Source organism: Chaetodon auriga, chromosome 13 (genome assembly GCF_051107435.1).
Source record: "Chaetodon auriga isolate fChaAug3 chromosome 13, fChaAug3.hap1, whole genome shotgun sequence".
NCBI classification, from domain to species: Eukaryota; Metazoa; Chordata; class Actinopteri; order Chaetodontiformes; family Chaetodontidae; genus Chaetodon; species Chaetodon auriga.
This window is the reverse complement of record NC_135086.1, coordinates 16,378,290-16,400,198: the sequence shown is the minus strand read 5'-3', so window position 1 is coordinate 16,400,198 and position 21,909 is coordinate 16,378,290. Positions and strand designations below refer to the sequence as shown.

The 21,909-nt window shown below is 43.2% G+C and overlaps 1 protein-coding gene across 3 annotated transcripts in view; it reads right to left on the bottom strand.

Annotated features, from left to right (window-relative positions):
* sytl5 (synaptotagmin-like 5) overlaps positions 1–21,595 on the bottom strand; it is a 34,722-nt gene extending 13,127 nt beyond the window's left edge. For 2 of the 3 annotated variants that reach the window (XM_076747208.1, XM_076747210.1), the window contains exons 1-8: positions 21,437–21,595; positions 4,403–4,754; positions 4,102–4,317; positions 2,804–2,916; positions 2,547–2,664; positions 1,081–1,215; positions 369–477; positions 129–258 (exon numbers count right to left, since the gene is read on the bottom strand). In XM_076747208.1, coding sequence (XP_076603323.1) covers positions 129–258; positions 369–477; positions 1,081–1,215; positions 2,547–2,664; positions 2,804–2,916; positions 4,102–4,317; positions 4,403–4,521 — 940 coding nt within the window. In that variant the 5' untranslated portion in view covers positions 4,522–4,754; positions 21,437–21,595. The remainder of the gene's footprint in view (positions 1–128; positions 259–368; positions 478–1,080; positions 1,216–2,546; positions 2,665–2,803; positions 2,917–4,101; positions 4,318–4,402; positions 4,755–21,436) is intronic. The other variant, XM_076747209.1, reaches the window with a different exon arrangement.
* Positions 21,596–21,909: the final 314 nt, after the last annotated feature.

Sequence of the window (21,909 nt, the reverse complement as noted above, 5' to 3'; positions counted from 1 at the left end):
TTTGATATGACATCGCTGCCTCCAGTACTATGACATCGAAATGTTTGCATGTGACCTGTGAAACTGCTTCAGTGTGAAGCAAACGATTGACAAAATGAAGCCAGAGGTTTGGGCTGTGGCAGGGATACCTGATGAAACCGAGGCCCTGGACACAGAAATGGTGGGGGCGCCTGAATTTGTCCTTTGATGGCCGGCAGCTTTTTTCTCAGATGCGCTGTCGCTCGAGTATAAACTGCCAATGCTCTCCGCTCCATCGGGCTGCGTGCAAACACATATAAGCACACCGAGGCTGTTAAAATAACAATTTAATCTGGATATTTTCCCCCACTGTGTTGCTGTATGTGTGTTGGCGTGTATCAGTTGCTGACCCTGACCCTCCGGTTGTCGCTGGGAGTGGAGGATCTGTCCGAACTTTGGGAACGCAGGTTGTTGGGGACCGTGGGCATCCCCGAGGACTCCAAGGCCACCGCACTGCCCCTGAAAACCACAAAGAGACCAGCTCAACAACAAGTATTTAATACCCGTGACATTCCTTTCATCCTTCATTACAAAATAAATGGCGGAGACTGCTTCGATCTGAGCATGCTACATGAAGGCAAAGGTACAGAGATACATCTGAGCCAAAGCTAAAAGCAAAGCCTAAACAATGAAGAGATTTTTCTCATGGTAAAAACTTCTAAATATGTGATTCTGATCGATAGAGATGAGCTTTTAGGGGTTTAATCAATGTCTGGGGAGGAACTTTCATAGATGCTTTAACGTGACTGAGCTTTTAGTAATGGTTTTCCTTTTGTTTTCAGGCCAGTTATGTAGCCTTGATGCCTGAAAGTGTTTTTCAAGCAGCTTTAACCAAGATGCCTTAATGCTGAGAATGTAAGTCATGTCTCTATTCACACTTTGAGGTTTCGTACTGTGGATGCTGGTCCAAGGCACCGGTGCTGATGATGATCTAAAAACTTTGTTTAGAGCTCAAAACAAAACTCTTTGAATGTGAGCTCTTATGGAGATATGGTATGACATTAATATCCCGTGCTACGCAGTACATAGCTCAGTCTGTTTACTGGTGCTGCGGATGGACACCTGTGTGAACGTGGACCTGGAGCAGAGCCAACACTTCGTACGCTTTGTGCATCTCCATCCGAAACAGATTTGCCATCGACTCCGTTCTCCGGCTTCAAGGTGGGTCGGCTGCCCTTCTTATCCATCTTCATCCTTCTACACACACACACACACGCACGCCCGTTAATGCAGAGTCATTACACTGTGCCTCTCTGCTTCCTCTGCTTTATCATGATCATCTCGGTCACTCAACTCTACAGTTTGCATCCTGCACAGGAAATACACCGGTACATTATTATATTGACTTTCCAGTCCAGTTTGTCTCTCTTTTTGTTAGTTAGCAGGATGTAACAAAAACAAAAACAAAAAAAACTCTTCCTAATGGATCTTAGTGAAACTTCTTCTCAGGCCATTGGTTAGCCATAATGTGGATACAGAATTTTTGGTCATGATGGTGGTGTGGCTGCACAGATAATTGAGATGTTTTGACCAGTGCTGGATGGATTGCCATAAATTTTGGTACAGATACCCATTTTGCTCAGAGGATGGATTTGAATGACTTTAGTAATCCCTTAACGTTTCACCAGAAGCAGGTCAAAGCTTTTATTTCTCCAATTTTGGTTTACAACAAAACTTATGACATTCCCATCAGCTGCAGCTGGACTGCTGAGCTGTGACAACTTCTATGCTTTTGCATGTTAACAAAACATGGACAACATTATACCAATGCTGTCATCGTGAGCAAGTTCGCATACTTACACACTTAACTCAAAGCACTGCTGTGGCTCAGTACAGCCTCAGAGCTGCTAACGAGGCCGCAGTCTCTAGTCTTGTTTTTAAAAAATGTCTTGCTTGCCTGCCTGAGAGATTCCTCGTTATGAAATTATGTAGAGGATGCAAGAACACAATTTGTAAGAACATTCCTGATAACAAAACACATGTTCATTAGAAAAGTTTAATACATCTTTTGTATGAAGAAATTATGTTTGAATTAATAATTAATGATGGGTTACTTTATTAGTTCAAATGTCTTCAGCAGGCACCAATTAATTTTTGGTTAGCAGAGCAGCCCTGATGTCTGTTGTTTATCAGAGCTGGTTTGCTTTTCCTCTGTTTGGCTGCCTTGTCTGAATCCCTGCGATGCCTTCAGGAACCATTACAGTGCAACCAAGATGAGGAGTGATGTTAGCTGGTATAATCCAATTACTGCCGTGTTGATTCACCAAATGTATTTTCAAATGCGTTCAGGGCCTGTGAAAAATCAAAGGAGCATCCACTTGATGTTTTCTAATGCCTTTGTACTGAGATGAGTCCTCAACACACTGGAGATTCCTTTTAAATGCGATTTGAGATGATTTCATCCTTCCTGTCTGCTTCCTGTGCATCTTGCATATGTCATGTTGTGTAGTTCATTGAGTAAAATACTCAATTCAGGAAATGTACAGTATGTGTCTGCATGGAAATAAATGGAGCTGTTTTGTACCTACCCTTTCCTCCTGGCACCGTCCATAACATTGAGTACCGTACTTCTGTTGGATCTTGGGGTGCTCGATCTTTCCGACTCAGAAGGTGTTGACAGGTTTTCTGTCGACTTATTGACTGTAGCTTGTGATGAAAAATATCAAGAATCCATTAATCAGCATATTTCCTACACTACATCACCACCTAACATACTGTTTCTTCCTAATCATGATGGTTGGGATAACAGCTTTACAGTTTTCAGAAGGTTACAGGTGAAACTCACTGGCCGGGCTGTTCAGGATTGTTTGTTTGATCACGTCAGTGCTTGGCACTCCCTGCTCAAAGCGCTTGGACCGCTCCTCCAGGAACCACTCTCCTGTCACCACCTTCAGCTCCCTGCAAACACAATGTTCACCTATAACTGGATTCAACAGACTTCCAGGATTGTTTCTCTTAATGAAAAATCCACACACGCTCTTTTATGTCATCAAGCAGTGCATTATTTTGTGATGACAGGGTTTTTACAGGGTTCACAAAGTTAAATTTAAGACTTTGTAAGGCATTTTTAATATCACACAGAATGAAATGTAATGCCTGTTTCACACCCAGAAGTATAAAACAATCGCAATGGGGATTTTTTTTTTTGCTAAAATCAAATACAAAAACATTCAACGACTAGCATTACTGCGTACTGCAAGACAGAAATAGTCCAGACCTTTGTAAATGAAATGAAAGACTTCTTAATAACTTCTATGGGGAAAGTCAAATCACTGTGTTTCAAGACATTTGAAAACCTGCAGACACCTAAATGAAAAGTGGTTTGTGCAACCACTTTTTCTGCTTTGTATGACTGAGTTTGAAAACCTTGATTTTCTGCAAGTGAACTTTAGCTGTGGGTAACTCATGTAGGTGGAGAGAGCAGGAACATTTCCATACTCTATGTACGAGATGACAAAAGTTTTACTTCTTACACTTATTCGAGAACAACATCTTATGACCAGCAGCGGTGGAGAATTTAGTACGTCTGCTATCGATTTTCTTATTGTGTGAATGTTGAGTGTGCAAAGTGATTGTAGGAAGAACCAGCTGCTAACTGACTCAACTTGAATAGATTTGTTTAGTCCTTAACAGTCAGGAAAGAACATCAACCTTACGAGTGAGTAAATACTGTACACTACACACTGAAGCACTGGTCAGTAATAACTGGCTGTAAATGACCCAGTAAATCCCTTGAGAATGCCAATTGCCACATATTCTTGTACCAAAACAAACATGGACTGCAACCAGCAGATTGCACTGTTTGTATGCAGCGATATTTGCACTGAAAAGGTCAAAAAAAGATCCTGAATGGAGAGGCATTTAAGACTGTATTGTAAGACAACACTAACTTCAGGTAATGCTGTTTATTGACCATAATGTCTCCCTTGGGTGGATTATTCTTTAAAGCCTTGTAGAAATTCAAAGCACTGAAACACCTGAGGCCCTCACAGACAAATGGAGACAGATGTAGTGTCATTAACCAAATAATCCAAACCATCTGGAGTGCATCCCTGTTTTGGTCCCTGCAGGCATCACACTTACGAGATCTTGGCACAAACATTACACCTCCACTGGCGCGTGTTGAGAGGTTTAACGCGGCAGTCGTTGCAGACGCGCAGCTGACACTCCTCGCAGAGATCTCCGCGGTCAAAGATCAGGCCCAAAGCCTTCAGGCAGCGAGCACACTGTCGCTCTCCCAGCTCCTGGGGCCGATGGGGACCTTTTCGTTTGATCTCCAGCAGCTCATTCTTCAGCTTCCTGTTGGACAGGCAGAGGAGAACATAAAGGGATGAACTCAGAGCGAGATGAACATGAGTTCAAACAGTGATCCTGAAGCCCTCACCGTATCCTCTTCTCCTCTCGTTTCCTCAGTTTCTCGTCTTTCTGCAGCACCTTCAAGATCATCTCTCTTTCATGTTCCAGCAGAAAGGAGAGGTTCAGATCCTCCTTGAGCTGCTCCATTGGTCCCTCAGTCTACACTCGGCCAATGAAATCAGCCAAACAATGATGTTGCAGGGACAAGGTCAGAAAGAACTACATTATGCTTCGAAGTGCTCCTCTTTCAGCAACATTCTGCTAATGATTCGGTTGTTGTTCTTTTAGCGCTGGCATAGTCTGAACTTCCATCCAGTCTTCCTTCCTCTAATCTTCTGTTTCCGGAGGAAGCAGACAAGAGGTGACCACTCTCAGGAAACCTAAATGGGGTCAAACAGACAAACAGGAAAGTCAGTGTAATATGGCTGACATTAATAAGTTAGAACAATGATCAAATAAAGGGTTTGGAAATAACAGTTCTGGTGGACGTGCTTGTCTACTGGCCAGTGTGAAAAGCATTAATTAAAATAAGACAATGATTTTCAGGTTTACAAGCACAAGTCATGGGCAGACATTTGACAGCTCCACAGCAGCTAACAACCTCCCAATTAGGCTTCAAACCTGACATTCAGAGAACAACACCCACATTTCTGAACTTCTATTAGCAAGGCTCTATCTTTCCCTGAAAATCATAACAGGACATGTTCTAATTATCTGCACACCTGCATGCCCATGCACACAGTTACATAACATTCATTTGACAGATGCTTTTGTACAAAAAGACTGGGTTATGCTATGCACATGGCATGGCTCTAGGGCTGGCAATGTCAGTCAATCCACCATTTGGTTCAGACTAAAGTATCTGAAGAACTGCTTGATGGATTGCCATGACATTTGGTGCAGATAGCCATGCACCCCGCTGCCACTGCAATAATCTTGATGATGCCTTAACTTTTCATCTAGTGCCATCATTAGGTCAAGTAGTCCACTCAATGCTTGCAAAATGAATCAGCCTTAAGCTATACTTTGTGTTTAGTGCTAATTTGCAAATGTTAACATAACACATTAAAATAGTGGGACGAATATAGTTAGCATTGTCATTGTGAGCATGTTAGCATGCTAGTATGCTGATATTAGCATTTAGCTCAAAGCAGCGCTGCGCCTAATTAGAGGCACACAGAGCAGCTAGCATGGCTTTAGACTTTTGTTTTCACCAGTGCGCATACACACACATCATGAGCAGTTAGGGGTTTAGCATCTTGCTAAACCACAGCATATGGTCAGCAGGAGTCAGGGTTCAAACCACCAGCCCTATGATTAACAGCTCTGGTTGAGGTATGGCTACTTAGATTATGATAAATGGTCCACAGGGGACAGTGTAAAGCTTTGGAAATGTCTCCCTTAGCTGTAAATGCTAAGTGGCTCTGATTTCCTCTGATAGCACTGTTACTCAGAGAAATCCTGTGATTTGAATACTCTACATGACCACACACCCACATGTGCACACGTGCACACTCACGCACACACGCCTAGACAAGATTCTCAATCTTCGTATTGTGCCTGATAAGAGCAAACTGCTGTGAATACCCTGATTTGCACAAAAATAGCTTTCCACGCTGTCACTAAAATCAAGCATGAAGATCAGAAACTAATAAACAGGGTTATATGAGGCACTGAAGAGAGGGACAAAATTCTGCCAGTGCTTGTGTAAATGAAGTTGGGAAATAAAAACTGAATGGAGTGGAGCGATCTGCATAAGCCCACACCAGCCTCCTTCAGTCCTTATTCATTACAGTCTCTTTCATCATCACCCTTTCTTCTCTTGCCTCTTCCCTTCACTTTACATGAATTAGCACTAATGAACCAGCAGACATCATCTCAGCTTCATTTGCAACCAAAGGCACATCATGGCATCGGTGACTGACAGTGATGAACTGCAGCTGCACTGTAGTCAATGAAGAGACCTTTAAGATGGTGGGGGATTTAATAGAGGAAATAATGACAATTTATGGATAGCTCTGTTTTTAAGAAAAAGTAATTGGTGAATACAGATATGCCTTGTTCAACTATTCACTTACTGTGATCTCTCTGACAGGACAAAGACTCTGCAGCCATGCTAGCGGCTCTGTGAGGCTGCATTTAGACATAGTGGTGCTTTCAGCTTCAGGCTAATGTCAACATGTGACAATGCTCACAGTAACACTGCTAAGATGCTGATGTTTGCCACGTTCATTATCATATTTTAGTGTCAGCATGCTAATATTTACTAATTACCATTTAACACAAGTTCAGCTGAGGCTGATGATCATTAGTTTTGCAAGTATTTGGTTATATTTGGCCACACTTGGACAGATATTGGATTTTGATACAGATCATTACAATTACAATTCCTCCTCAGGGGACCATGAATTTCTGTGCCAAATTTAATGGCAGTCCATCCATTTAACACAAATGTTAACCTCATGGTGCCACTACAGTAAAAGTCACAGGATCACCAAATTCTCTAGGATTTATCCTCTAGGGACAATGAATGTAATTTCATGGTTATCTACAGAATAACTATAAGCTTTGACACGCTGGTAGAGCTAGATGAAACATCATTGGATCACCAAAGTCAGTTGCGGCCATCCTCTGGGTACCATAAATGGGGTGCACGAATTACAACTGCCCATAAAGTTGATTCAAGACCTGCAATTTCAACAGAAAACCGAACACTATAACCTTCATGAAGGTAGAATTTATTACAGGGCTGCGTTAGACTGAGTTAGTTTTTGCTAGGTCTAATAAACTGGAAACTTAGTATGTGTGAGGAGGTCAATAGTTTATCACTTATCAGCTTCTGGCAGCCAATAACTGTGCCACAATGATACTCCTCACAGACTGGGCACGAATGACAAACACTTGGTCAACAACATCAATAAAGCGAAACAAATATTTATCCGGGCTTCTATCATATTATAGTCACGATGTGAAAGCATAACACTCAGAGTTTGTGTGCTGCAGTAGGCGTGGTGTCCTGACGCAGCCCTCCCTGAGTACACACAGCACACATTCCTGCTGCCGCTCTTTCTGTCCTGAGTAAACACGAGTGAGGAGACAGTTAAACTTTGGCTTCTGAGCAGAGGAAATGCACTCACATCTCAGCTCTGCAATAATAAAGTAGTTCAGAGGAAAGCTCGCTGACTCACTGCTTCCTCAACACAGTGTGGGGAAGGTTTTCAACTTCTCCACCATTCAAAATTCATGATGCTCAAACGTATAATGGACCATTTGTCACCAAGTCTACGCTCCGCTGGGGACATCTGGCCACAAAGCCACATTGTGGTCTTCTTGGTGTTTTGTAACTCTGTGGCATTTTACCACCAGTCAGTCCGGTGTTTTCTGCAGGTGGCCGGGCTTACAGACAGCAGAATCAATCTGCCAATTAAAGACCGCAGGTGAGCTGGGAGCAGCTGGGCTCCAGTTGGCAGAAAAGCAAAGTAGACATGGATGAGAAATGAACATGGGATAAACATAAAATACAGTCATTGCTGAACATTCAGCTGGAGGACAATGGCACAGAGACACCAGGCAAAAGAACTGAAACCAAGGTCGCACGATGCCTTCACAGCTTCAGTCCTTCAATACAGTGCAGACTGCGTGTCAGTACTGGTTTGTTCTTCCACCAGGAAGCCCGTCCAATGTAAATGGTTGTAAACAGTGCAGGATGACTCCTTTTATTTGATTATGGTCTGACATTGCAAAAGTGCATGTTTGTGCTTCATACACCAGGTACTGTTTGGCTTTGGATGAAACGCTCTGCAAACAGCAGCTCAGTGAGGCTTTAAAAGATAAGTCTGTTGATATTTGAGTGATTTTGGTGATTACTCTGAGCAAATCCCCTGCAAAGTTCAGAACCAACAAAGAATACATCCTACAAATATTGTCTGTGTAGCCACAACCTGGCACAATTTATTTCTGTGTCACACACCACAAAAGAACATTAAAAACACATCAGTGAGCCACAGTGTTGCACCGGATGACAGATGCCTCAAGTACAATCAACATGGGTGTTGTATGTTATTTTAAGTCACACATATACCATCCTGCTGTTGCAAATACTGTCTAGAGCGCCCAGTCTGGCTGAAAATAGTCCCCCCCAAAATGCTGTTTACTTCTGTTTGCCTGAGCCACAGACAATGAGGAAAGTCAGACTTACTGAGAGACTAACTCATTATTTGTTTCAGTGTTTTCATGGGATTTGTTCATAAACAATATCAAATATAACCCCAGCTTCATCCTTTAAAAAGCAGCTTTGTTCACACTTTGTCACATAGGAGTTAACTACCTCTGTGACCATTTTAGGGCCATTGTATTGTTACATTGTGCCATACTTTAATCTTAACATGGCATTAAAAAGTTCAAACGTCTTACCTCTCCTGGTCTCCTTTACTACCTTGTACTGCACTGAAATTGTAATATAATACAACACAGTGTAAGTAAAAGCAGTGATTGTCAGAGCTCTGAAAGCTGGAATTTGCTGCTAACTGGAATCCTGAAGTGTAACTGGAAGTCTTTGTGAGTGTGATCTGATTACTTGAGAATTAAGTTGCACATAACACAATTTCTGTGCAAGTATACACCCACATCCAAGTTCATTAATGAAGTTAAGCAGCAAACGAGAGGATCGTGCCCTGCCCCTCAATCTCTGCCTCTGTCTGTCTTTCTTCACTGGTTAGGTGACAAAAACAGGAGCAAAAATCTGACAATATTAATATCAATACTTTCCCATATTGATTTATATCACAATATAGTAAGTGGAGCCAAAATCCCACTAAAACAATGCCAACAAAAGGTCTGTTTAGTAGATAATCTTGAGATCACATCACATGATCTTCATCAGCAGGTGGAGTTTGTTGTCACAGATTTGTAGATTATTTCCTTCTGCTTTGAAACCAAGAGAAAAGTGCTCAAAAAATGGTAATGTGAACATCTACAACTTCATAACATCTGGGCAAACAATTAAGGACTTACTACTTAAATTACCATAATAAGCTTTTCATGCTGAACTTCCATTCCATTCCTCTGATCCATTTCCATTTGAGTCACATAGACAAGTTCATGACAACTGGCCAAACTCCACCTGCCGATGAGGACCATGTCATGTGATCAGAAGAACAGCTAGTCAACAGACCAGATGCTGAAATTGTCTCTGAATCAAACTGACGTTCAAAGCATGGAACTGAAGTACCTCGGCTTAACTGCCGCCACTTAGCAGGTCGGAAACAGCTCGTATTTTTCCCTCTTGATGACTCTTCACTGCTGAACTTTAATGGGATCTCAGCAGCAGGGCAAAAATATCGAAGTGGTGCAGAAGCTCTGAATGTGTCATGCACCTTTCACTGTGTAAATGCGGTTACAAAACCTTTGTGTGCGAGACTTAAAGTGGGATGAACAAGGTTGAGAGAACCTTTTCTGGTGTGTGCTGTATTTCTGCAGAAATGTGGGTCATACCCATCCTCTTCAAAATTCATCCGCTTCGACTTCGGCTGAGGAGCAGCAGCACAGATCTTTGCCTTTTTTGATACAGTGAGTGAATCACACAGCAGCTCCTTCACCTTGTATCAGCAGATTCTTCATCTCCTGGGAGGCTGATGTTATTCCAGATAATTTCCCAAGGCGCTGCATTTTCTAGCATGTACACCACCACACAGCATTGACAGAGGTGGCTACAGTGTGAAGAGCAACGTGTCCAGGTCATTAATATTTCATGCAAATTGCCAGTTCCATGTAAGAGACAGCTGCACAAGTCTGTAAAAACCCTTACTGTGTCCAGATGCCTTTCTTGAGGTCGAAAGTCTGTAATGCCTCATGGCTCAGCTCTCTTTTGTTTTTATGTATAACCCTAAATCCCCCTGTGGTAAGTCACAGGATGCTGTATGTTTTCCTCCTGAATCATTAATGTGACACGGAGGGCACTAGACAGTAATGATGACTGGCAGGGACCCTCTCTAGTGACCATTAAAAAACAGCATATCCCTTCAACTCAGCCAAAGAACTCAGGTGCAGCAAGCCAACGCAGGGTGTTATATGGTGCATACACACACACACACACAAGCAGACACACTGGCAGACATGCTTCAAGTGTAGAAAACATTAATTATTCATCAACAATGGTCAATAACGACATACTGCTTACACCAGTGCTGTGACTCGCTGGACTGTCGTCTGCTTCATACAAATCTGTACCACAAAATCCCACATACACATCCTGTTCCAGTAAACGCTCAAGTGACACATTTGATCCTCTGTTAATATAGAAATACTGACTGCTTAATATCTCATTGATTGGTTCAAAGATAAAACAATATGTTCTAGATTAACTGCTGCACAAATAACGTTTAGAACGACTACAGGATCCCTTCGTTTACATGTGCACCCCAACACCACCATTGTTGTCCACTGGCTTCAGTGACACAGAGAATCACAGCAGAACAAAGTGGACTTCACGACCAGGCAGGGTGTTAAATGGCCTAACTGATTCATGGGGGAAATATCACGACGGGGACAGATGTGGTGATGATCAAAGCGCAGCAACAGTCAGCAGACATAAAATTCAATTGCTTTTATAAGTAAGAGGACGAGATGAAGCACAAAACTCTTGAGATAGATTTCTGCTGAGAGTCAGGCCAATCCAATTTACCAGCAGTGAGTCTACGACAGGCTGAGAGTGCTCTTCATAAAGCAGTAAGCAAGCACACAGTATCCGTCTCATGCTTCGTGTGTTTTACAGCAGAGCGCGGTGCAGATTCTGACAAAGATCCATATGGATGCTGTTGTAACTCAAAATGCTTTCTAGCTCGTTCACCTTATCTCAACTTAAAGGAAATGAAGCAAATAAGATTTATCCCGCTATCACAGCTGTGGATCTCCCTGCATGTAATCCACTTCCTGAGATCGGATGTGGACCGGTGTTCGCAGCGAGGTGAAATCAATAGGCAGCCATTGTCTACACAGAGAGCTCCAAATGAGGTCTGGCATGCTGGAGGAGACTGGGGAGGCTGCTGGGAAGATGCACAGGGTGGGCTGTTAGGAGGAGGAGATGAAACCTTCAATGATACATGACATGTTTGTCTGAGTGGAAAGCATCCTGCCGGGGTGTATTTTTCATTTAAGTGGTGGCCTCTCTGTCTGTCACACACACAGTTGTATTTCCATTGTTTTTGGAGACATTACATAGACTTCCATTCACTTTCTAGAGACATACTCCACCCCCCCGACACACACACCTCAGGGCAGCTTACATATCCGCACCACCGCAGTGCACTAATGACCCTCTCTCTCAGCCTGGAAACCTGTCAGACACACTGTCCATGTCAATGCCAATCAAGCACGGACCTGTCTGTAAATATTCACGTCACTCCTCCTCATCCTCTGGACTCTCTGTGTGGCAGTAACTCTGCTGACACACGGCCCATCATGGTTTGTCAATCAGAATCCAATTTGAAACCTTAATTACTTGGTTGACTCAAAGGTAATGAAGCGACATTAGACACCGATATGAATAACTCACCTCTGTCAAGCCTGACACTACGCATAACGGTGACGTGGCCTTTTATCTCTGACTCTAAGTCTACGGAGACGGAGGCGATGTCAAACTGTAGCTGAAAGATTCCACCAGAGCAGTGGCCGATGCTTTGATCTAATCTCTAAACTGGCTGTCTACACGTTCTCATGCTCAGACTGAGAGCTGGCGCAGGAGAGGAGAGGGTTTTGTGAAGGTCGGAGAACACTGGAAACAAACATGTTCATGTGTCTGAAGGCAAAAAGTGTTTCTAGCTTTTTTCTGTATGGCCACACTTGAAGCCAAGGTGAAAAGGCGGCTGTCATAGAGAGGGGTGAGACACGATAATCGCTCAGATGGGGATAACATCACACACTTCCTGACAGTCTCTGCTGGAAGTCATTGATGGTGTTGTGCTCGTTTGTAGACACGAAAAGCGACAGAAGAGGTTGCATTGAGAGCTCAAAAACGAAGGCTTTAGTTCAAATCCTGCTCATTTCCTCACCTCCACACACCTGGAGAGGGTGATGGAGAAACTTCTGGTTAATCTTCACTTTGATGAATTTAAGTTCATTTGAACACACACGTGGTATCAGAGAAGATCTCGACACAGCATGCCCACATGGAGTCAAATACCAAAAGCTTAAACATCATTGCATCTCACACAGCTTTATAATAAGGTCTTATAGAATCACAGCAAGGAGGCAAAATGATGTTTAACTCTCAGTCAATGCTGTTTCTCATTCGATATTATCAGGGGAGCCTGTTAGATTCAGGAATGATCAGGTGCAAGGTGTCAGCACGCTTCAACTGGCGGTGTACAGTGGTGGAATAACGTCAGAAACCCCCTCCCCACACAGCCTACCCCCACTTCACGCAGTGATTACTCATCTGTCTGGAGGTGAGAAAACAGTGGGGTTTGAAGTTCCTCTCTCATGCTCATTCTTCACACAACAGTTTACACCAGCTTGCCTGTGACACAATGAACCCTTTGAAGAGAGACCTCCACCTAAAGAATGCACTGTAAACCTTGAGACACGTCATGTTGCCTTCCAGCTGTGGTGGGATGTAAATAATAAGTAAGTAATAAGTGCATTTATTGATTCATAAGGAGCTTGCACTTGCTGGGACATTTCCATTTCATATCACTTTATACTTCCACAGCACTTCATTTTCATTATTTTTGAACAAAATATGATGTATCGCTGTAAATTCAAGTACACAACTATATATGAAATTATCAAAATTTCATATATAGTTTTCTGTGTTTGACCAGCACCATTGTTTAAAGCAATCCCTGCCCAACCATGACTAACATTTAAAATGCTGCCCTTACAGCCATGGAGCACACATGTCACAGCCACCGTAACATTACAATCCTCAGAGGAGCCCTATTCAGTAATGACCTATCAAGTCTGCAGGCCTCCTCACTCCCCTGCAGGGCTCAATGGAGCAGAAAATAGGAAAAAAACAAACCAACAGAGTTAGTGCCTTTGAAAACCTTATCCAACGCCCCTGTCAGCTGTCCTCTCTTACACTCCCAATACTTCCACTTTCTGCTCGCTTGGTTTCGCCTTCACTGAACTCTCCTGCATCGTTCTTATCTGACTGCTGCTCATTGTCCTCGCATTGGTAGCTTGTTTGTGTCATTTCACCCGCTAATTAAGAGGAAAGGGCAGTGTGGGATCAGGAAAAGGCTGCCACTCCTCCAAACAGAGCAGCACAGCCAGAGACACAAAACGGACGATTGGTTCGGTCGGTTGTGTTGTGCTGTGTTGGGTGTGACTAAAAGACTGCAAGGAAGAAAGAAGCAAATGTGGACTTTGGGTGGGAAAGGAGCGAGACAGCCAGGTGGTCAGACCTCAAGGCGGGTTAAGCGTTCTGGCCTTGAGAAGATTTGTTTTTCCTCCCTCTGGAAGTCTGCACAGCACACCTTAAAGCAAACCTCGACATGTGAGAAATACGAAAAAGAGAGGGTTCAGGATTTTTCGCCTCCTCGTGCAGCAGCTAAAACACAGAGCAGAATACATTCAAAAATCTGCTTTGAGGAAAATTTCCACATTTTGCAGCCTTCATGCAATGCAGATAGTAACGAGACTAACGAGCACCCCTGAAACAAACATCAAACAACAAGTGACGTGGCTTAAATTCTGCCTGCGTCTAAAATAAGGCCATGGTGACTAATTTGTGTTAATTTCGGGCTCAGTCTGTCCATCCTGTGACTGTCTGGCATAAAAACCTGCAGGCAAGCTAGCAGCTTTGATTTGGCACACAGTGGTGTGAGGCAAATGCTAACGTCAGCATGCTATCCTGTTCACAAAAACAATGCTAACATGCGGATGTTTAGCAGAAATATTTATCATGGTCACCATCTTCATTTAGAGTGCTAACAAGTATTTCGCTAATTAGCACTGAGCACAAAGTGTGGCTGATGCTAATGTGAATATTTTGCAGCTATTTGGCCATAATGCATACCGAATATATTTTTGACCTGCTGAAGGATGATGAAAAGTCAGGAGAACACTGCATCACAATTCACCCTGTGGGCATCGTCGGATTACCAACGTCGGCCTTGTGCATCAAGTAAATTGTGATAATCACACATCCTTCCAACCTTTTTACCTATTCTTTGGGCCCCGTGAAATCTTTTCTAGCATCATAAATATTTAAGTTATAATCCTTACTGTAAATACTGCATTCTCCAATAAATTTGCTCTCCATCAAATGAAAATAACCTTTGCTCCCTGGTGTGCTACTCTGCAGGTGAAGAACATCGAAGTCTGCAGTAATTTTCATGGCAATCAATCCAATAGTTATTCAGATATTTCATCTGGACCAACGCGGAGGACGATCACCCACACAGCCATCCCTGGAGCCGTGCTACTAGCATGAAGCAGGAAGCAGAGGATTCAGCCGCTCCACTGTAAACTGTGTCGTGTTTAAATAGTCAATGGGAGGCAAACCAACTGATGACAACAGCAAAGGAAAATCACTCTCTTAAGACAATTACTTGTTAAAAATAACAGACCTCTGACATATCTTTGCACTGCAGCAAAAATCCAAATAATTCAAATTCAATTCTGAATGCTTATGTACTGTAAACCCCCCGCCCCCCCAGTTTCCAACACACCCCAGATAAATCAGCTTACTTGTTTCTTAATGTGATTAATTACACGAGACAAGAGCTTCTGTGTGACAGGTGAGAGACGCCAAAGACAAGCGATGACCTTTGCTCCCTCCATCCTCAGCATAATCAGCTCTTCCCTTCCCTTCTCTTATGTCTGCAGTGTGAAACAAGCTAACATGTTCTGCCAAACCTGAAAACAACAGTGAAACGGTCCAAATTTCAAACCACAGTCTGCCATCTTCTCCACAGATCTGGCACTTCTTAGGCTGGCGATAGACAGTGTGAGACGGTTCAAGTGCAGGCAGTCTGGTTGTTGGACAAACACACACATATTCAGTGCGGAGTATCTGTAATCTCTGGCTGTAGAGAATCAAATGAACAACTTTCACTGTTAGAAGACATTCCCCCTGAAGAAAACGCAGGGAAGCAGATCTTTAGGGAGATTATCAGCAGATAAATCTGAGGGTAAAACAGAGGGATCATGTATGTCATTGATCATTTATGATACGCCCCTTTCAGGAAAACTTTCCACAGCGAAACCCTTTGTGTTTTTTTACTATGAGCACTTAAAGAACAAGAGATGAGAGGTTTTTAGATCGAGGCTGGATCTCATTAACCCAGTTTCAATCGTGGCCTCTGCTGCCGCTGCTTCTCCCTCACACACACAGAGAGAGGGAGAGGGAGAGGGAGAGACGCCGGGGTTATAAACAGCTCCTTCTCTTTTCACCAACATGGCTGAATATTTCATGGTACTCATTCCTGTTTAACAGCTGCTTGCCTGCCACATTTTACTGCACTTTGTCTCTTCAATGCACTACCAGCTAATGGAGACAAGGGAATCCTCTGAAAGCACTTGTGTGTGTTTGTGTGTGTGCGTTCACAGCAGTGTTACCATTAATCAGGGCAACTGAACAGCATGTGTAACTTAAAGCTGAGTGGATGCTAATGGCTTATGGTTTATTTTTTAGAGTAGCCCTGTGTCATTTCGTTTTCATTACGCTGTGTGCCACTACATTAGCGTAGCTGAGAACACGGAGGGGACGGATGCACAATGAAATTCAGTGTTTGGAGGACAGAGAGGTGTCTGGGTGGGCCAGATCGATGAATGGAGAGCTTGCAGCAAAGACAAGCTGCTGTTAGAGAGGTGGACTCCTGGATTACTCTTTTAAATGAATGTATCTGCAGAATCAAGTGAGGAAAGCATGCAGAAGCATCCACTTGTCAACCTGCATCAATTAAAAAAAGCACCATGCAACCACCAACATTTGGAGGACACGACATTATGACAGAAAGGGCATCCTGATCTGTGTCTCAGCACAGCCAGAAACAATTAATGAATTCTCTCACGCAGGTGAAACTGTCTGTTTAAAGTTCACTGATGCTCCAGAAACTTAGACTCTGCAATTAGCTGCTTCCTCAGTAGCTCTCTTTAATAAGGCACCATTTAGAAATAAGCTGCAAAAATGGCCTTGCGAACATTTGCTGATTAACATAAAACACAGTCCAGGTGAGGCTGATGGGAATTCTGAATCCAATTTGACTTGCTGATGGCTCTACATTTAAAATTCACCAAAGTTACAGGATAATAATTCATCCAAAGGAGAAAGCTCACTCAGAAGTACATGTCTCAACCCCATGATGGCGCTAAAGGTAAAGTCATGGGATCATCAAAGTCAGGAGGATTTATCATCTGACGACCATGAATGTCTGTACAAAACTTCAAGAGTTTCATCTTTTAGACTGAACCAGCAAATATAGCCTAACATGGCAATCCCGAGTGTCATGCATTCATAAATATTCATGGTTTCCCACTTTCTAAAAAGCCATTTTTACAATCTGGCAACCCAAAAGTTCTTCAAGAGACATCAAAGTCAAAGACAAAAGGATAACTTCTGTGTCTTAGCAGGCAAAACTATGACGAGTCCCAGTGGTACGAAGCAACACTGTGAATACAGACATTTCAATGTGGACTTTGCCCGTTTCTACAAATATGGGTGAGGTCGACAAGAAATTCTACTGAAACGAACAATCAACGCTCAAGATTATGTGATTTAAATGTGCACAACACATTTCATACACCTGCGGGTCTCCACCTGTAATGACATCATAAAGCATGTGACGAGGCGTCATGTACTTAAAGTAAGTTTGACTTTTTCTTAGGAAATCCACTTAAATATGAAGCAGGAGTGAGGAGATGGTTAGCTTAGCTTAGCTTAGCATAAAGACTGGAAACATGGGGAAACGGCTAACCTGCATCTGTCAGATCTGACACAACCCCCAGTAAAGACACCGCTTGTTCTTTTTAAACACACAAGATAAAACATGCTAACAGCTCTCATGTGTGAATCAATAAGTCATTAATAAATATTAATTAATAATCATTAATACCTTTAATAATTCCATTTTGCATTCACGTTTTTACTCATACATATCATTTTAATTCTGCATCATTACATAATTATGTCTGTGTCTTTTGCAAATCTTATTTAATTTAATAACCCAAACAAAATATTCTTGACTTGTTCCCCTTCTTACAAAAGCTTTTTCCAAAGCCTTCGACTGCACGTCACAGCTGGCAGCTCTGAAAAGAGCTACTTCAGTAAGTGGACCTTCAGTCAAGAATATTTTATCAAACTACTATTTCTGATGTCTGCAGTGAACTTTTACATTGAAATTCATCTAAATCTTTAATTCAAATGAAACGTTTAAAATACATTTTGATCATTATCATCAATTAATAACCAAATCAGCCTCATCAATGCAAAAATATTCCACTGAACTGAATCTTTTGACTGTCCAAGCTCGTTGGTTTTAATGTTTATCATTGCATAACACTGAGGCTGTGACTCTAGTTTCAGCAGGTTCCTTACACACAGTGATGTCATTACAGCTGGCCTTAACCTGTTCAAATATATTTATTGATTAAACACCTTGATGAGCGCGCCTTGCTAACAATGCATCTAATTAATGTCTGTGTTTGATGTAGGCGACACTCGGCTCTGTTGACTTTTCCACACAGCACATCCTGGTCAAGATGCTGGCACTGGTAAATCACATCCACACCTTTGCCTGATCTGCAGTGTGAAGTGTCCCATCATCCCATCACGGCCCACAGTCCCCCTCAGAGGTTCGGGTCAACATCAGAGCGCCCACAGAGGCATGTGCCCATGCACATTAGAGGTTTAGGGAGGCCTGACCAGCAATCTATTACTCAACTGAGTCATTCCTCTCAGCACTGCCTCCAAATTGCATTTCTGCTTTCAAGGTGTTTTTTTTCCCCCTCCCACATCTGCAGTGTTGCTGCGTGGACGGGCTTCCACTGATTGCCTCGCTGCGACCTGACTGAATGGGGACGATGTATCTCTGAGGCCGCATGGGGCTATATGCTGCATATCAAACGCACACACTAGAGAGCCATGGAGAGGCATCAGCGAGTGGGAGGCAGGGAAACCCCGCACAACACGGCACTACTGAGATCACACATTATTCAATGCAGCAGCACAGATGAGCTTTATTACAGCCGCTCAGGTCATCAGCAGAGTTAATCTGGATATAATCATGCAGATGATCTCGTAAATTAGTAATAATATTCAATGTGGCTCACATTTTAATAGAAAACTAGAAGTGCATCTCCATAACATTTGTTTGCTGCAGCTCTGAGTGGACAATGTCAAAAAGATCTATGTAAGAGACAGAGGAGGTGCCACAACAGCCATCAAAAGGGGTTTTAAGTTTTCAGGCTGGCCAGAGACCTGCTAATTATTTCCATCGAAGCTACACAATCCTTTAAAAATGCAGCACCTACCAGATAAATGTGTAGCTGTGCATCACCAGCTAGCTTCCACTTGATACAGCGTTCATGTCTTAGCGGTCTAGTTTGCTGTTTTTCTCTGGCAAAATACAGTTCGGCTCATTTTTCTAGCTACTGTAAATTTTACATGCTGTTCTTGTGGAAATTCTATATTTCTTCCCGTCTTAACATTTGTGACCAAACATGCAGAGCGTTTTGGTTTTGTAGGCCACAGTCTATCAGTCTGGCACCATGAGCCTCAGCCTGTCACAGAAGTGCCTGCCATAATAAGGATATGTGTGAATGTATGTGCCTGCACACACACACACACACACACACACACACACTTCTATTCTGTCTTGCCAGATCTTGCAGATGCAGACTTCTAATGCTGTGTGACTGCACTCCCCAGGGCTTCTTTCTGCTCCGCTGGATGAGCTGCTGCCTGCGTGTAGAGAAATCAGGGAATCCCTCTCTTCTCGGGCTTCTCTCCCCCCTCATGCGCCCATTTATTCCCCCTCCAGCCTTGAGTGTGGGAGCTCTATAAGACCTTGGTTAGCATTAGGGAGGCGTTCTCCCAGTGACAGTGATAAAACAGCCTCAGCAGATACTGCATCTATTACTCATAGGAGCCAAATGAACCAATTTAGGGAAGCGTCACTATGACAAATTATAGTAAAGCAGGATAACTTGCACAGCAAAGGCTTGTTGTTGATGAAGAAAAGAACAGTGATGTAAAATTTGTCAGGGATGTTACAGTCTTGGTTCTTGTTGACACTAGAAGGAAAGCTCATACTGTATGCAAACCTTCAAGAGACTGCTTACTTTAATATTACATCCCCTTCCAGGGCTTCATAATGAAGCTGATGATAATATATTAGCTCATGGGTGTTATTTTTACTCGTTAGTACAACTGCTCTGTTTCCATTCACAGCTGTTTCAAGCCTTGAACACACAGACCTGATGTTTGCCAGCCAGGCTCAAGACTGACGACTGACAGAAAACACCGGCTTTGTCAGTGTAAGTAGCCACTTTGGCCAGCAGCCACCCTGTCTGACAGGGCTAATAGCCACTCTGCTACACTGAATTGGCTTTTGTAAATTCAGAGTACATTAACTGCTTAAAGTGTCGAATGAAAGTGTACCACTTGATGCTAAATGACTATAATAAATAAGAGTGAGCTGTGACGTTGAATTAGTCCACATGTTTTGAACTTAACTGCTTTTCTCTGTCGCTTCGAATGGTCTGGTGGTCGATGAAAACACACATCGTTTCCACACTTCTCTGATAATTCATCGATTTAAAGCTGAAAGAATTTGTTGATCGATCAATTGTGAAAATCACTGCAGAACAAACTGACATACTGATATACAGAACTGACTAATCTTTAGGTTGTTTGTCAAACATTCTCGAGTTCCTCTGATAATCTGCATCTTCTAACTCGCAAAGATTTACTGCTTTTGTTTGTCTTATTTGACAGTAAACAGAATATGTTGCTTTTTCAAACTGTTTTCTGACATTTTCTAGAACAGACTATTAATCAGTTTCTTCAAAAAAAAAAAAAAAAATCATTAATGAACTATAATGCAGCTGGAAATGAACAATCAAACTTATCCGCCCTTCAACCCTCATGTAATGTATTAATGTATACACCCTCATGTAAAGCTTCCTATCAGGGCTGCTGGTTCCTGATAGAAGCTTCAAATCCCACCGCTGACAGCCATCTCCCATAAGCTGCTTCCCCTTTCCTCTCATCTTTAACTGGATCTCACACCTCACATCACTATTTTCCCCACAAGTGCTGTGAGTGGCAGCATCAAACACAAGCAGAACACCGACTAATCTGAGGCTAAACCCCACCAGAGTACTTTACACCTCTCTGGTCCTGCTCCTGAACACTGAGCCAGGAAACCAAGCAGCCCTGCAGACGTTCAGCAGCATCCTGAGACTATTACTGTGAGCCTTTCCAGAAACACCAGTCTGTCCTGAAAAGCCCTGAGATGTCCCGGTCACTCCACAGGAAACCATCACACACAAGGTCATCATTAATTATCAGCCGTGAGGCACACACGTAATCAAGGTGATATCTCTCAGTCACTTCTTATCATTGCTGTAAAACGCAGGTGATCAATTGATCTAAACCACCGTATTCCCTGTCTAACTACTGCCCTCTATATCATTACATGACGCTGTCGTCTGGGTTCTTGCAGTTGAAGTTAATTAATGCAACATATTCACAGCAGGTGACTCAATTTACCTGAGTTGACTGCAGGTTAATTTACCGTCGAATCCAGCGGAGGCAACTGGAAACGACAAGAGGAGCCTTTTGCTGCATTGCACCTGCCCAAACGCGCCTAACTTTATCCGGGAAGTGGGCTGTCTGGTCCCACTGATGTGTGACTAATCCTCCGGAGTCGTGGTCGTGATGGTGGACAGACAGCAACCCCCGCCCCCCCGCCGGGAAGGAAAAGACACAAATGAAATATACTATGAAGTGGGAGACAAGCGGCAGCGGCTGGCTGTGCCATATGCCAGAGGAAACGCGGTAGTGTTTGGTGTCCCGGCGTGTTGCCGGCTGACCTGCAGAGCGGCGGTGTCTTACCTGCAGCCTGCGGACAGCGGTGAGGAGCCGGCGACGGGCTGCACCGTCAGTCCCGGGATCAGGGTCCGTGCGAGAGTGTATGTGTCGGCGCGCCTCGGCACCGTCTGAAGGCACTGATCCACAGCCAGGGTGTTCCCGACAGGAGGGGGCGTGGTGTGTGTGTGTGTGTGTGTGTGTGTGTGTGTGTGTGTGTGTGTGTGTGTGTGTGTATGTGTGTGTGTGTGTGTGTGTGTGTGAGAGAGAGAGAGAGAGAGAGAGAGAGAGAGAGAGAGAGAGAGAGGCGTGCACACGCAATCCTCACAAACAGGCTTATTTCTCACAATGCGACAGTTGTTCCTGCACAAACTTGGACTCCTGTTGTTTTTTGTGAAACACACCAATTAAATTGGGTCATCAGGTGCAGTGCTGGGCTCCGAACTGGTTCAGGAAACTCCTCATTGTCACCGGTGGTACATTATGTATTATGGATTTCC